The following is an 11,903-nucleotide window of genomic DNA, read 5'->3' on the forward strand; positions in this document are numbered from 1 at the left end:
AGAGCTCTCACAAACTCGTGAGACTCTCTATGACTAATGACTAACCTTGGCCACCCTTTTATAGGCTCTTGGCCGGTCATCGGGCGCCCACACTTGGGTGCCCGCCCGTCCGCCGCCATTAGTCTATCCCTAACTCAACTCGTCAATCAGCCTGCCTAGCTCCAAGCTTCCCCAAACCTCGAAGCTAGTCTTGTCTGCGTGTAGCACACGGTAGATACACACTGTGCACATGACACAGCAACTGGCGACCAGTCGGGCAGCCAGCAATGGGCAGCAACGGGCAGCGAGTCGGGCAGATTGCAGGCGAAACGGGGGGGGGGAGGTGCTGCTAGACAGAGGCTGCCAACCACTGTATAACCCCTCTCTCTTTATTCATAAGGGCCTGGTGTGTTTTTCTCTTCTGTGTGCCATGGAAGTACGAGAGACTATGAAACAGGAGAACAAGCTATGGATACACAGGACGATGTTCATGGGAGAGATGGTGTGATTTCTCTTCGTGATGAACTTATGTGTTCAGGGATTTGCTTACAGGTTCTCTATTTTTCTCTCGCTTGGTGCTATGGAAAACAACCTTGGTTTTTGGCGCTGTGATTGGATGGTGCATATGTGGGTTTATCTATCATGAAAATAGGACATTGTTTTTCGAGAAGAAACAGGACTTTGGTATCGAGGAAATAGGCCTATGGTTTATCGGATACAGGCCTATGGTTTATCGGATACAGGTCTTTGGTTTCATGTGGAAAGCATGTCTCTAGATTCATGTGAACAGGTTGTAGTTTTCTCGAGGTTACATGCGAGCTATGACTATAGGGAAGGACATATGGTTTGGTTCAGCCCTACTGCCCTTTGGGAAAGGGTTTGTGAGATCCATGGCAGCGATGGAGAAGACCTTTTCAAGCAGGGAGGTGTTGTACAGGTGTGCCTTCTCTATGGAATGCTTTGCTGTAATAACGAGAGTTCTTATTTGGAAGTCCTGGGTGAGAAGCTATAAGGGATCGTATTGGCAGAGGATTCGACCAGTTGTACTTTGTAATCATATTTGATCAAGTAAAGAAATACCGCAAGGGGCGCCACTGCGTTTTGGGGCCAATCGGTGTCCTTGTACTATTTGCAGGAGCACTCTAGCTCCCCTTGTTTGTTTCCCTTTTCCACGTTCCCATGGGTGATGAAGTGTTTTATGTGCGTGTGTTTGTTTCACCGCCCGTCAGATTTCTGAAGGCCGGTTTCATCTCCTCTGAGGACGCCCCGTCTATGAAAGCATTGAAGCCTGAGGCCCCCCTAAACCTTGTATGTTCCACGAGACTATCCGCATATCAATCTCTGTGTGAGGCGGAACTAGCGGAACTTCCCTCCACTCGAAGAGTCTTGGGCGAGGGTTTAGACGGGGAATAATAACAATCTGTCCTGAGGCGAAGGTGTGCCAAGTGGGCGCGGATCCTATCCTCCATGTGATGCCACTCGAGCGCGAGAGTACTTGGCATCCTTGTGATCAGCCTGTTTGTCTTTGCCAATTTTGCCTGTGGCAATGGAATTCTTAGCCTGAGAATATGACACATAAGTATGTACTCTCTCTAAAATCCCCCACTGGCTGGCTGTCTATTATGTTAAAGTTTCCTTTAATAGCCCCTACTAACTCGTGTGGAAGACCATAATCTTTTAAGGAGTGTAATGCATTCAAATGTCTTTGTAAGCCTTCTGTTTTATGTTACAAAGAGGATGGAGACAACTGTCTCAGTGTGCATGGATCCCTTTCCACAATTGTACATGTAATCTGCCAGCTTGTCTGTATGAAGGCCAAAGATTGAGGGAGGGGACAGCCTTGTTTCACCCCATTGAGCTGTATACTGGCTCCTGCTCTGTGTGTACTCGGCCAGTGACCTGGTCATTGTACGACTGGCCCATGCAACCTCATCCTCGCAAGCTCACCCTCAACCCCTATCTGTCTCAAACAGCTCTTGTGGGATCGAGAGAGAGAGAGAGAGAGAGAGAGAGAGAGAGAGAGAGAGAGAGATTCCTTTTTTTCCATGCAATAGGAGAATGGATTATTACATGTTCCGAAAGGGCAAGCGCAAAATATGCAAGCACAAATGTTTTCGGATCCAAATATGGCCATGGACATGATGAAGAAAAATCTGTCAATGATTATTCCTCAGGTAGAGTTGTTGACTTGTAGTGGTAGAGCTACTAAAAGATGGATACCTAGGAATCCTTATGTGGTCACTAATTTGGTGTTTTGGTACCTTCTGCAGACTCTCACTTTTGCGTGGGTAAACTTTTTCTTCTCTGGCTTCGTGGCAGGTGAGCCATGTGCCATATGATTATGAGCTTGAAGTTTTGTACTCAAGATATTAAGTTTGGCATACAGGTGGATGTTCTCGAAGACAATAAAATGCTAGTCAATAAGGCTTGTGGGAATGATTTGTTTTACAGCGAAAATTCCATTTCCTTTAACACAACGCTTTAGGCCAATGCTGCAAAATGGCATTGACTTGAGCTCAGTGGATGTAAGCTACGTAAGCAGCCGCTCTTGGTAAGCTCTATCACATTTTTTTGTATTCTTTGTAGAACCAATGTTTTGGCAAAGATGCCTTATGGGCTAAAAGGTCGTCGACTTTTTTGCAGGTACTTTTTGAATCTCTTTGGACTTAGGGGTTTTTTCAGCTTGATCCTTGGTGAAGAAAATGGTATTTGATGCCCACATGCATCTTTGAAGGGCAGGACTGTGTTGTATATTGGTCTATTTTGTGTGTTTCCGGGCATACACATTTGCCTAAAGTTCATTTTAATTTTTGCAGCCACAGATGACACACAGAGAATGATGCAAATGGGGGGACAAATGGGTGGCTTCGGTGTGGATCCTTCCAAGGTAAGAGGTTTATTGTTCTCATTAGCTGATGGTCAGTCTAGAAAGCTTCTTGTTGGGGTGTGTAGTTTTTCCTTTTGGTGTGTTATTCAAAATAAAAAACCTACAAGAGCTTTATTGTTCTCATTAGCTGATGGTCAGTCTAGGAAGCTTCTTGTTGGGGTGTGTAGTTTTTCCTTTTGGTGTGTTATTTAAAATGAAAAACCTACAAGAGTTGCACTTATAGTATAGGAGGTGCCCATGTGTGGCTGGCTGGCTTTAACAGCCTGGTCGGGCCTTCCATTCTGATAGCCAGCTATGCAGGGGCCCCTCCCCCTTTCACCTCCCTTCCCCATTCCCCACATTGCACCACACCCCGATTCTTTCTCTCTTCCTCTTTCTGCCACCACTACCCCCCATCCTCTTTGCACTGTCATTTGTGGCTTGCAGGAGCACCTGGGTTGAAGCCGAACCAGTTTGCGCTGTCCTCTTTACTTGGGGATGCAGCCATTCGCTTTATTCATACGCTTGCTCTTGCCTTGAAGCGTCACTCCTCCATGTCAGCTTTGCTACACAGCCAACTCTGCAGTGCCCACATATATTGTTGCCAAGCCGTCATAGCTGCTGCTGCCAAGTTGCAAAGCTGCTTCAGAGCTGGTATTGTCACTTTCTCAGCAGCACCCACTCCTGCTGATATAGCCACCCATTGCTATTCACAATGTCCTCTCCTGCCCACTGCCCCAGCCATGGTTGTTTCTCGTGCCAGTACGAACCTATTCGTACCGTATGGTTTGCATGGTACGGTTCCGCACGATATCGTACGGTTTTGTATGGTACGTCCCCCCCAACTTTGAGAAAAAAATTCCAAATGCAAAAAAAGAAAAAAGAAATCCTACTCAATGAAGATCCTACATAGGAGTCCCTAAACCTATCACCCTAGATGCACTGCCTGTATGTGTGCAAGGATGGTCCCTTAGTCATAAACACTACATTGGGAGACCTTTGGTATCACATTACCCATGTAGGCTCTTTTTTGGGGACAATTTGGAGATCCAACTAGGAGAGGCACATCTCCATGTGGACTGCCCCCCCCCCCCCCCCCCCCCAACCTTCCCTCATAGTCAAGCTTGAAGCTCCATAGTTTGTAAGTATTAAAAAAAACTATATTTTATTGTACGGTATCCCAAAATTTCATATCGTACCAAAAATTCCCGTACGGTATCGTATTTTCATACCGTGACAACTATGGCCCTAGCAACTCCACCCCTGGCACCTACCCCGTCCTCATTTGTGCTGCCACTCAGTCGAGCTGCCAGCTGGAGCAGCCAGATTCAGCCACCACGTCTTGTGCATGCGGCTTCACCCGCCATCTGACCTGATGCTAGGTATCCTTTGATGCCCTGGTGCCAGTTGCCTTACTCTGCTGTCTATTGTAGCCCCGTGCCACCATGACATGTCTGGTGGTTGTGCCTAGCTCGTGTTGCAGCGCGGCCGTTGATTGACCAGCCTCCTAGTTACAAATTATTGGTCCCCCAGTTTGTTGCTTCCTAGCCTCAATCATCTACCTCAACCTTGCAAACCTAGGACTCGTTGTTGGGCTACTATGATGCCTCCCCATGCAATTTCAAAATGTTGCATGTGTGGAAGCTTTCTTCTGTGATCCAGCCCTAAGCCATGACTTTACAACTTCATGAGGCCTTTGGCTTGCCCAAAAGGTGGCTGATGCACTTCTACTACCTACATGATGACCTAAACCCAAAAGAGGGAATAGATGATTTTATGCAATGATGACGGATGCTTTATATAGACTTCAGTAGAGCTGGTCGGCCACTTATACTGTTGTCGGCCTGTTTATGTTGTCCACGACTGATGATTTAATGCTGACGTTTTAACTCGTGTGAACCCTTTGGCTGGTGCCGATTGATATCAGCTGCCAACTGACCTGAATGGTGCCTAAGCTAAGCTTAACCTATTGTCTAAACAGGGATTACTAAATATATGCTGAGAATATGCCATGTCCATGGCTTGTGCATGTGACAATAATTTAAAAAATCTTCCCCTCAAGTTACACCATCATTGACACCAAGGTAACTCCGTACAATTAGAAACCTAAAGATTAAAAATTTAAGTCTCTTACTCTCATTGGACACCTCCCTAAATTTATCAAACATAGGCTTAAACTAAATCATTCAACCCTTCGTATCAGGCAAATTCACTCCCTTAAAAAAAAAAAAATCTCTCTCTCCTCTTTTTCATCATTTTCTCCTCACTTTGGCTTTCCATCGATTTGTCATTGACTTTCTACGAGTTGACGTCGGTAAGACGACCTTTGTGGGGCTTAAATCTTTTTGTCACATGAGTGATGTAGCAGAAAACTTAATTGTAGATTAATGCTAAGCACATGAGAGATTAACGAGAATCAAAACTTAGCAACACAATGGAGGAGAGATGTACTCCTAATCTTTTGTATATTGCAAACATGCTATATTTATGATGATGATATTGGATCTGGATTTAGATCTTGCGTTGTCAGGATTGTGACTAACTCTCTTCATCTCTCTTAATTACTCCTTAATCCCTTATTAACTGAAAGGACACCTGTGAAGGGTCACACCCTTACACATGGGTCACTATCAAAGGACATGTCTATTCATTAAAAGACACACCCTAAGTCCAAAGGACATAACTATTGATTCAAGAGCCACTCCCCTTCCCAGGGATGTGCCTCTTCATTTGTACCCTTTCGGTCTCCATATCAATGCAAACAACTCAGTCTTTTCTTGCAATATTTGTCTTATGTTCATTAATTAAGTCCTAATCATGTTAATAAAGCTATAAAAGCTTTACAATGGTATCAGAGCAAACTTTTTCCGCCTTGTGTTATGCCCAAATCTTAACCCTAACCCTAAAATCAGTCCTAACCCTAACCCTAAAATCAGCCCGCCCAAACCCTACAATTGGACGTAGCAAGTGTTGAATGGAAGAGCAAGAGAGAATGCCCCATCAAATTCACCCCCCAACTCCCAATTTTTACTGATTAAGTTTGGGCCAGCCATATGCAAGACACTCTTGAATAAAGACAAGACAAAAAAAAAACAGCCTTCAATCAGGAGGCTTACCTCTTCAGCCGGCACCCCTTCATGGCCAGGCACCCCTTCCATGAATAGTCGCATCCCTTCGTGGATCTTCCCCTAGTCGGCTGCCGGTGAAGAGCGCATGACGACTTGTTGATTTTTTTTATTAAAAAGAAAAAACCAACACCCCTCATACCAAAGGTTATGACCCTACGGGTCTAATTGCCACGTCTACAAATTAAAAAAAGAAACCCACAAACTCACCTTACGGGCCCCTACGAAACGGCGCCACCTTGCCTAAGCAGTTTCGGCCTGCACCCGCCGCCATCCTGCATAAGGTTTTCCTCATGATGCCATCCTGCAGCCGTCCTCCTCCTCCATGGATTCAGCACCCGTACCTCTCCTCATTGTTGGCATCCTGTTGTCTACGCCCGTGTTTGGACCAGTCACTTGTAGTTGGTGCTTTTTGTTGGATTGACGGCTACTATCCTTGGTGCTTCTTCTCCAGCAACAATATTTATTATGGCAACCTCCTTGAGGTGTGACTTTTCCATTTTCTTGGCATAAAAATCTCACATAATGTGGAGTATTAACATATCAAAAACCCACCGTGCCGATGTTCATAAATATAACCCTGTCGATCTTGCCGATGCCATATGATACGCCGAGCGCGTTGCAGACATTAATTCTCGAAATTCGGCCTCTTTCGGTCGAGCTAATGCCTTTCAGAAAGCCAATGGATCTTGTATGAACCGAGATAGTCGCTGAGAATCTTCTGGCACTTCTAGCTCCCGGCCTAATCCCCAATGGAATAATTCTCATCACCCTCGCCGATCAGAAGGATCGTCTTCTTTTAAGTCCCGACGTTCTCAATCCTTCCAACCACGCAGTTCGGATTGTGGACGGGACCAAGGACGTGACCAATCTCGCAATCCTTGTCCTTCCACTGTTTCTTCTGGACAGGATCAACAAAAGACAGGATTGTGCACAATTTGTAATGGACCTCATCGTTGGTTTGAGTGCCCCAAAAGACCAACCCATCGACAGAATTCTAATGCTGAACCCTCCACTTCCGAGGAGAAACCCCTAGTTGCTGACAAAGGAAAGCGTGCAGTTAATCACCATGCTATTGCACATGCTTTAGTGAGCACCGCTACTGCCACAGCTCAAGCTGTCTCTTCACCGTTGTCCCAGCGGTCTACTCAGGTTTTGGTTCTTCAAGGTTCTATTTCCAGTCACCCTATTCAGGTGCTCATTGATAGTGGGTGTTCTCATAACTTTGTGGGAACCACCTTGACTCAGAGATTGAAGATTGGGACTTCTCGAAGTGCTGTTATTTATGAAGTAGAGCTTGCCGATGGTTCCACATCCTTGTGTAATACCGTTGCCAAACACCTCTCCTTTCGAATTCAGCACTATCGTGATAAATTGGATTTCCAAGTCATGAATTTGGCACATTATGATATGATCCTTGGTCAAGAATGGTTGTATCAATATGATCCCCTGATCAGTTTCCGGAACCATTCCATACAATTTGCTCAAAATGATATGCTTGTGGCACTCGAAGGCATTAGAGACCAACCTTCTATACCAACCCTTTCAACTCTTCAAGCAAAACGGTGGGTCCGCAAGAGTGGTTGTTCCTCAGCACTTTTAATGGTCTATTCAGTCCACAGATCCTCCCGAGGACATAGATACAAAGGTGATGTACCTCAAGCAACCTTTCTTTGCTCCATCCTTGGATCTTTTTCCTCAGGAGCTTCCTGTGGTTCTCCCACCTCGGTGACTAGTCGACCATGCTATTGATCTCCTTCCTGGGAGTGCTCCACCTACTCGTGCTCCATATCGAGTTTCTTTTACGGAATCTCAAGAGATACTTACTGAACTTTTGGAGAAAGGACATATTCGACCGAGCAAAAGCCCTTTTGGAGCTCCAGTACTTTTGGTTTGATCAATTGCTCCATGCAAAGGTCTTCTCCAAAATTGATCTTATGTCTAGATATCATCAGATTCGCATTCGTGAAGGTGATGAATTTAAGATAGCTTTCGCACAAAATATGGTCATTACGAGTACTTGGTCATGTCATTTGGGTTAACCAATGTCCTTGCAACATTCATGAGTCTGATGAATGATCTTTTTCGTCCTTTTCTGGACAAGTTCGTCATTATCTATCTTGACGACATCCTGGTGTTCAGCCGTAATATGGAAGAACACAAGGCACATCTTAAGATCGTTTTCCAAGTGCTTCGTGACAATGCTCTTTATATTAATCCAGGCGAAAGTGAATTCTTCAAGACATCCTTGGAGTACCTTGGTTATGTTGTTTCAACGGACGGTATTTCTGTGGATCCAAAGAAAATATAGGTTATTGTCAATTGGCCAACTCCCACAAACATCCATGATGTTCGTTCTTTCTTGGGAATTTCCAACTTCTATCACACAAAGGATCATCGATTTTTCGAAATAGCTGCTTGTAACACGCGGAAGCTCTGGGAGTCTTCTTTCAGCCCTAAACACTCCTGGAAACATGCTGATGCAAAACGCAGATATGGAGAGAGAGTAGAGAGAGAGAGAGAGATGTGCTGGAAATTCAGTATATTCATATAGTACAAAAAGGGTACTTTGCTACAGCCCTAGGCTGTCTTATAAAAAGAGTGATAAACACCAAAATTCTGGTCCCTACTTGGACCCTAAAGGACCCAATCCCTAAAGGATTGAATGAGTACAATGATGAGCTACCTTGCCTATTTATAGGCCTTTTATTTCCTTGGAGAATTGGCCAAGACTGCTGGTCGGCCAGCAGTCTTGGCTTTTAATCCATAAAACGCTGTGTCGCCTCTGGTTGGGTCCAGCCACCCACCTTCTGTAGCTCATGGGTGCCTTCCTGGTTCAGCCGACAGCGCATCACCCATGTCCTGGCTCCAAGTCCAAGCTACTACCTCATATGCACCCTGATGCTCCTAAAGTCTGGTTCATACTCTTTATCTGGTTGCCTCTTTTGGACCAGCACCTGAGAATGTCCATGGCATCTTTCATGCACATGACATTGCTCCTCTCACAGAACTTCTAAAGTCCGCTCTTGCATTCAAGTGGACTGAAGCCGCAACACAAGATTTTGAAAATTTAAAGACAGCTTTGACAACAACTCATGTCATGGCTATTCCTGACCCTACTCTCCCCTTTGATGTTTATACGGATGCTTCAGATATTGCCACTGGTGCTGTCTTATGCAACAAGGACGTGCTATTGCATTTGACAGTCATACGCACTCTGCAATTCAAGTAAGATACCCGGTATATGACAAGGAATTTTTGGCTATTGTTCATGCCTATTGTGCATGGAAACATTATTTCCTTGTGCGGATTCAGTGGTGAAAACAGATCATTCTTTGAAATATATCTTCACGCAGCCAGTTATGAATGCTAGGCAAGCGCGTTGGGTCGAATGCTTAGCCAATTTTCCCGGTGGGGGGAAGAGGGAGACTCTTTACCTAACCTACTTCTACTATACAGTACTGAATGAATGATTGATTTCAATAATTGGCATGATGTGCATGATGCTATGCATGAACCAATGCTTACTGTCCTCTTTTGAGTCTTGAATGATGTACATGAACCAATGCTTACTGTCCTCCTTTGTGCGTTAATGGAAAAACACTCATATGGAGGTGTATTCTGCTGATCTGGATGTTGTGGCTGCATGCCCTTGGTCTTAGCTTTGCAACCTTTGTCTCCAAATACCTACAAATGACCTTCCTTTATATAGAGATTTAGGTCATATGCTGGTTGGCCAGCCTCTTTCTGGTCTTAGCTTTGCAACCTTCGTCTCCAAATACCTACAAATGACCTTCCTTTATATAGAGATTTAGGTCATATGCTGGTTGGCCAGCCTCTTTCTGGTCCCAAAAAAGTCATAAAAAAAGTTATTAAACATGTTCATATTATGCCCAAAATATGTCCCAACCATTGGTGCATGTCTTGGGCACCTCTACACACCTATAGGGCTGTCAAAACTGCTCCAAACTGCCCATATACGGTCTCTAACTTTGCCCTTTAGGTGGCTGCAAGGAATAATCATGGTGTGCACGGGACACATAAATTATATTATGCATCACATTTACGCATACTTCCCCCAAGGGGTGTGTTTATTTCTTTTGTTGCTTTCTTTCTTGAGCTCCCATTTTCTGTCTTTGTGCATAAAACCTAGAGCAAAGCCATTAAACTTCATGGTAACCTGCCAAATCAATCTGAGGCATGTAAGTCCTTTGCAAGTGTGCAGGTGTAAGGAAAGTTGAACTGTTGCTCTATCACTTACTATGACCCTTAGTGCATGCAGTACCATCACAATGCACCTCTTCCTCATCCCTTACTGATTCCGAGTCTTGGTTGGAGAAGGTTGATGGGGCAGCCCAACATTGAGTTACATGAAAATAAGGAGAAGACAATGAGAAAAAAATTGTGAAAAGGGGAAAAGCCAGAGGCCAAAGTAGGACATATTTAACTCTGGAACATGGTTGTTAACGCTTGGTGTTGGCAAGGTCTCAACCCCATTCCCACGTTTTTTATCCTTTTGAGACGTATGCACCCCAACTTACATGGCAATGGGACAAGTGGGAAAGGCCCCATTGGTAAGAATGCCACATCAGATCATTGGCCTTGGAAAATTGATATCACATGAAAGAGAGGGTGAAAGTGCCTGGTGTGCCTTCGATCAATTATCACTGCAATTTTGCACATCAGCAATTTCATCCTGCTTGTGGCCACCCATAAAGGCTATGACATGGCGTTGGGATCTGTTTTTGTTTCTTGCTGTTTTCATGGAGTTGGTTTGAGGGTTCACCCATCAGGTCTTGTAATCTTAGGTACAAACACTCTTGCTTGTCTTTATGTTCATTAGTTAGCTAGACTTGGCATGATTAGAGCTGTCATAGTGGGCTGTTTTTCTTTTTTTTCCTTAGAAAAAAAGCTGATAAAGCAGCTAGGTACATTTCTTTTCAGTTCCTATTAACTTTCTTTATATATGTTGATCCAGACGCTCACGGCAGAGAAGGATGGCCTTGAACTAATCCAGCATGATTGGGCCTTACCCAAAGTAGAGCAAGAGGCCGAGTCTGTGCTGCGACAATTGCTTTCAAGATAGGCCCACAATTTTTGTACTGATCTAATGGAGTGCATGTTTGGGAGTCCTTTTTTGGCACATTTTCACAACTGTTTGTGCTTGTTTCTTCGCACTTTTATACTCGAGCTAATGAAAAGTTAAAACACAAGTAAAGCATATATTCAATGCTCACACTACTGGTTTCAGGTGAACCACGTCTTGTAGAGAAAATTAAAATAGCAGCAAGTTTCAAATCTCTTATAGTAACAGGCATGCTACATGATTAGCTTCCATAGTATGGAAAGGTGGATTTTTAACGCTGAATTTGTAACAGCCTCCCGGTTGCTATCCTTTTTTTTCCCCTGCAGATCTCTTTCTCTTGCATGTGCATGCATGCATTGTGCGTGTGGGGTGGGGGGGAAGTACACTCATATAAGTGCAATTTTTTACTCTGTTTCATTTGGTATCATAGCTTCACTTTCTTGTGTAGATTTATCTGGCGAATATTATGGTTTTTTCTATGGTATGTTGAGAGCAAAGGTTAATGGGAGAGGGGGAAAACGGCTTTGAAGAATCTTAGAAGAAACGATTGTGAACCTAGTGTCAATTAAGCCTTGGAATTAGATTTAAGGTTTTTTGTATTTCTTGGTATGTAAAGTTGAGAAAACTTTTGGGAGAAGATTTAAAAAAGACCAAGTGAGCTAATTAGTGAACTTATAAGTTGCAGCAGTTTGGTGTATGCTTGTGGTGGTGTATGTGTCGTCAATGTTCAAACGTCTTGGCTATTTGTGAGCTGTGTCCTAGCCTCCCTTGTGTTTGAGCTATGGATCTTAATAATCTTGTGAGGCAACTTGTTCTTGGTGGTGTACTATACATGGATGCAACTTGC

At 44.1% G+C, this 11,903-nt stretch overlaps 1 protein-coding gene across 1 annotated transcript in view; it reads left to right on the forward strand.

Moving 5' to 3' along the window:
• LOC147627734 (ER membrane protein complex subunit-like protein (Protein of unknown function DUF106, transmembrane)) overlaps positions 1-11,226 on the forward strand; it is a 35,801-nt gene extending 24,575 nt beyond the window's left edge. Inside the window, exons 3-8 of the mRNA XM_086814679.1 lie at positions 2,034-2,153; positions 2,250-2,298; positions 2,431-2,530; positions 2,623-2,684; positions 2,796-2,866; positions 10,949-11,226. Coding sequence (XP_086670805.1) covers positions 2,034-2,153; positions 2,250-2,298; positions 2,431-2,530; positions 2,623-2,684; positions 2,796-2,866; positions 10,949-11,056 — 510 coding nt within the window. The 3' untranslated portion in view covers positions 11,057-11,226. The remainder of the gene's footprint in view (positions 1-2,033; positions 2,154-2,249; positions 2,299-2,430; positions 2,531-2,622; positions 2,685-2,795; positions 2,867-10,948) is intronic.
• The last annotated feature ends 677 nt before the right edge of the window (positions 11,227-11,903 follow it).

The sequence above is a fragment of the Cibotium barometz genome, chromosome 20 (genome assembly GCF_041138505.1).
Source record: "Cibotium barometz isolate CiBa-2024 chromosome 20, ASM4113850v1, whole genome shotgun sequence".
NCBI lineage: Eukaryota > Viridiplantae > Streptophyta > Polypodiopsida > Cyatheales > Cibotiaceae > Cibotium > Cibotium barometz.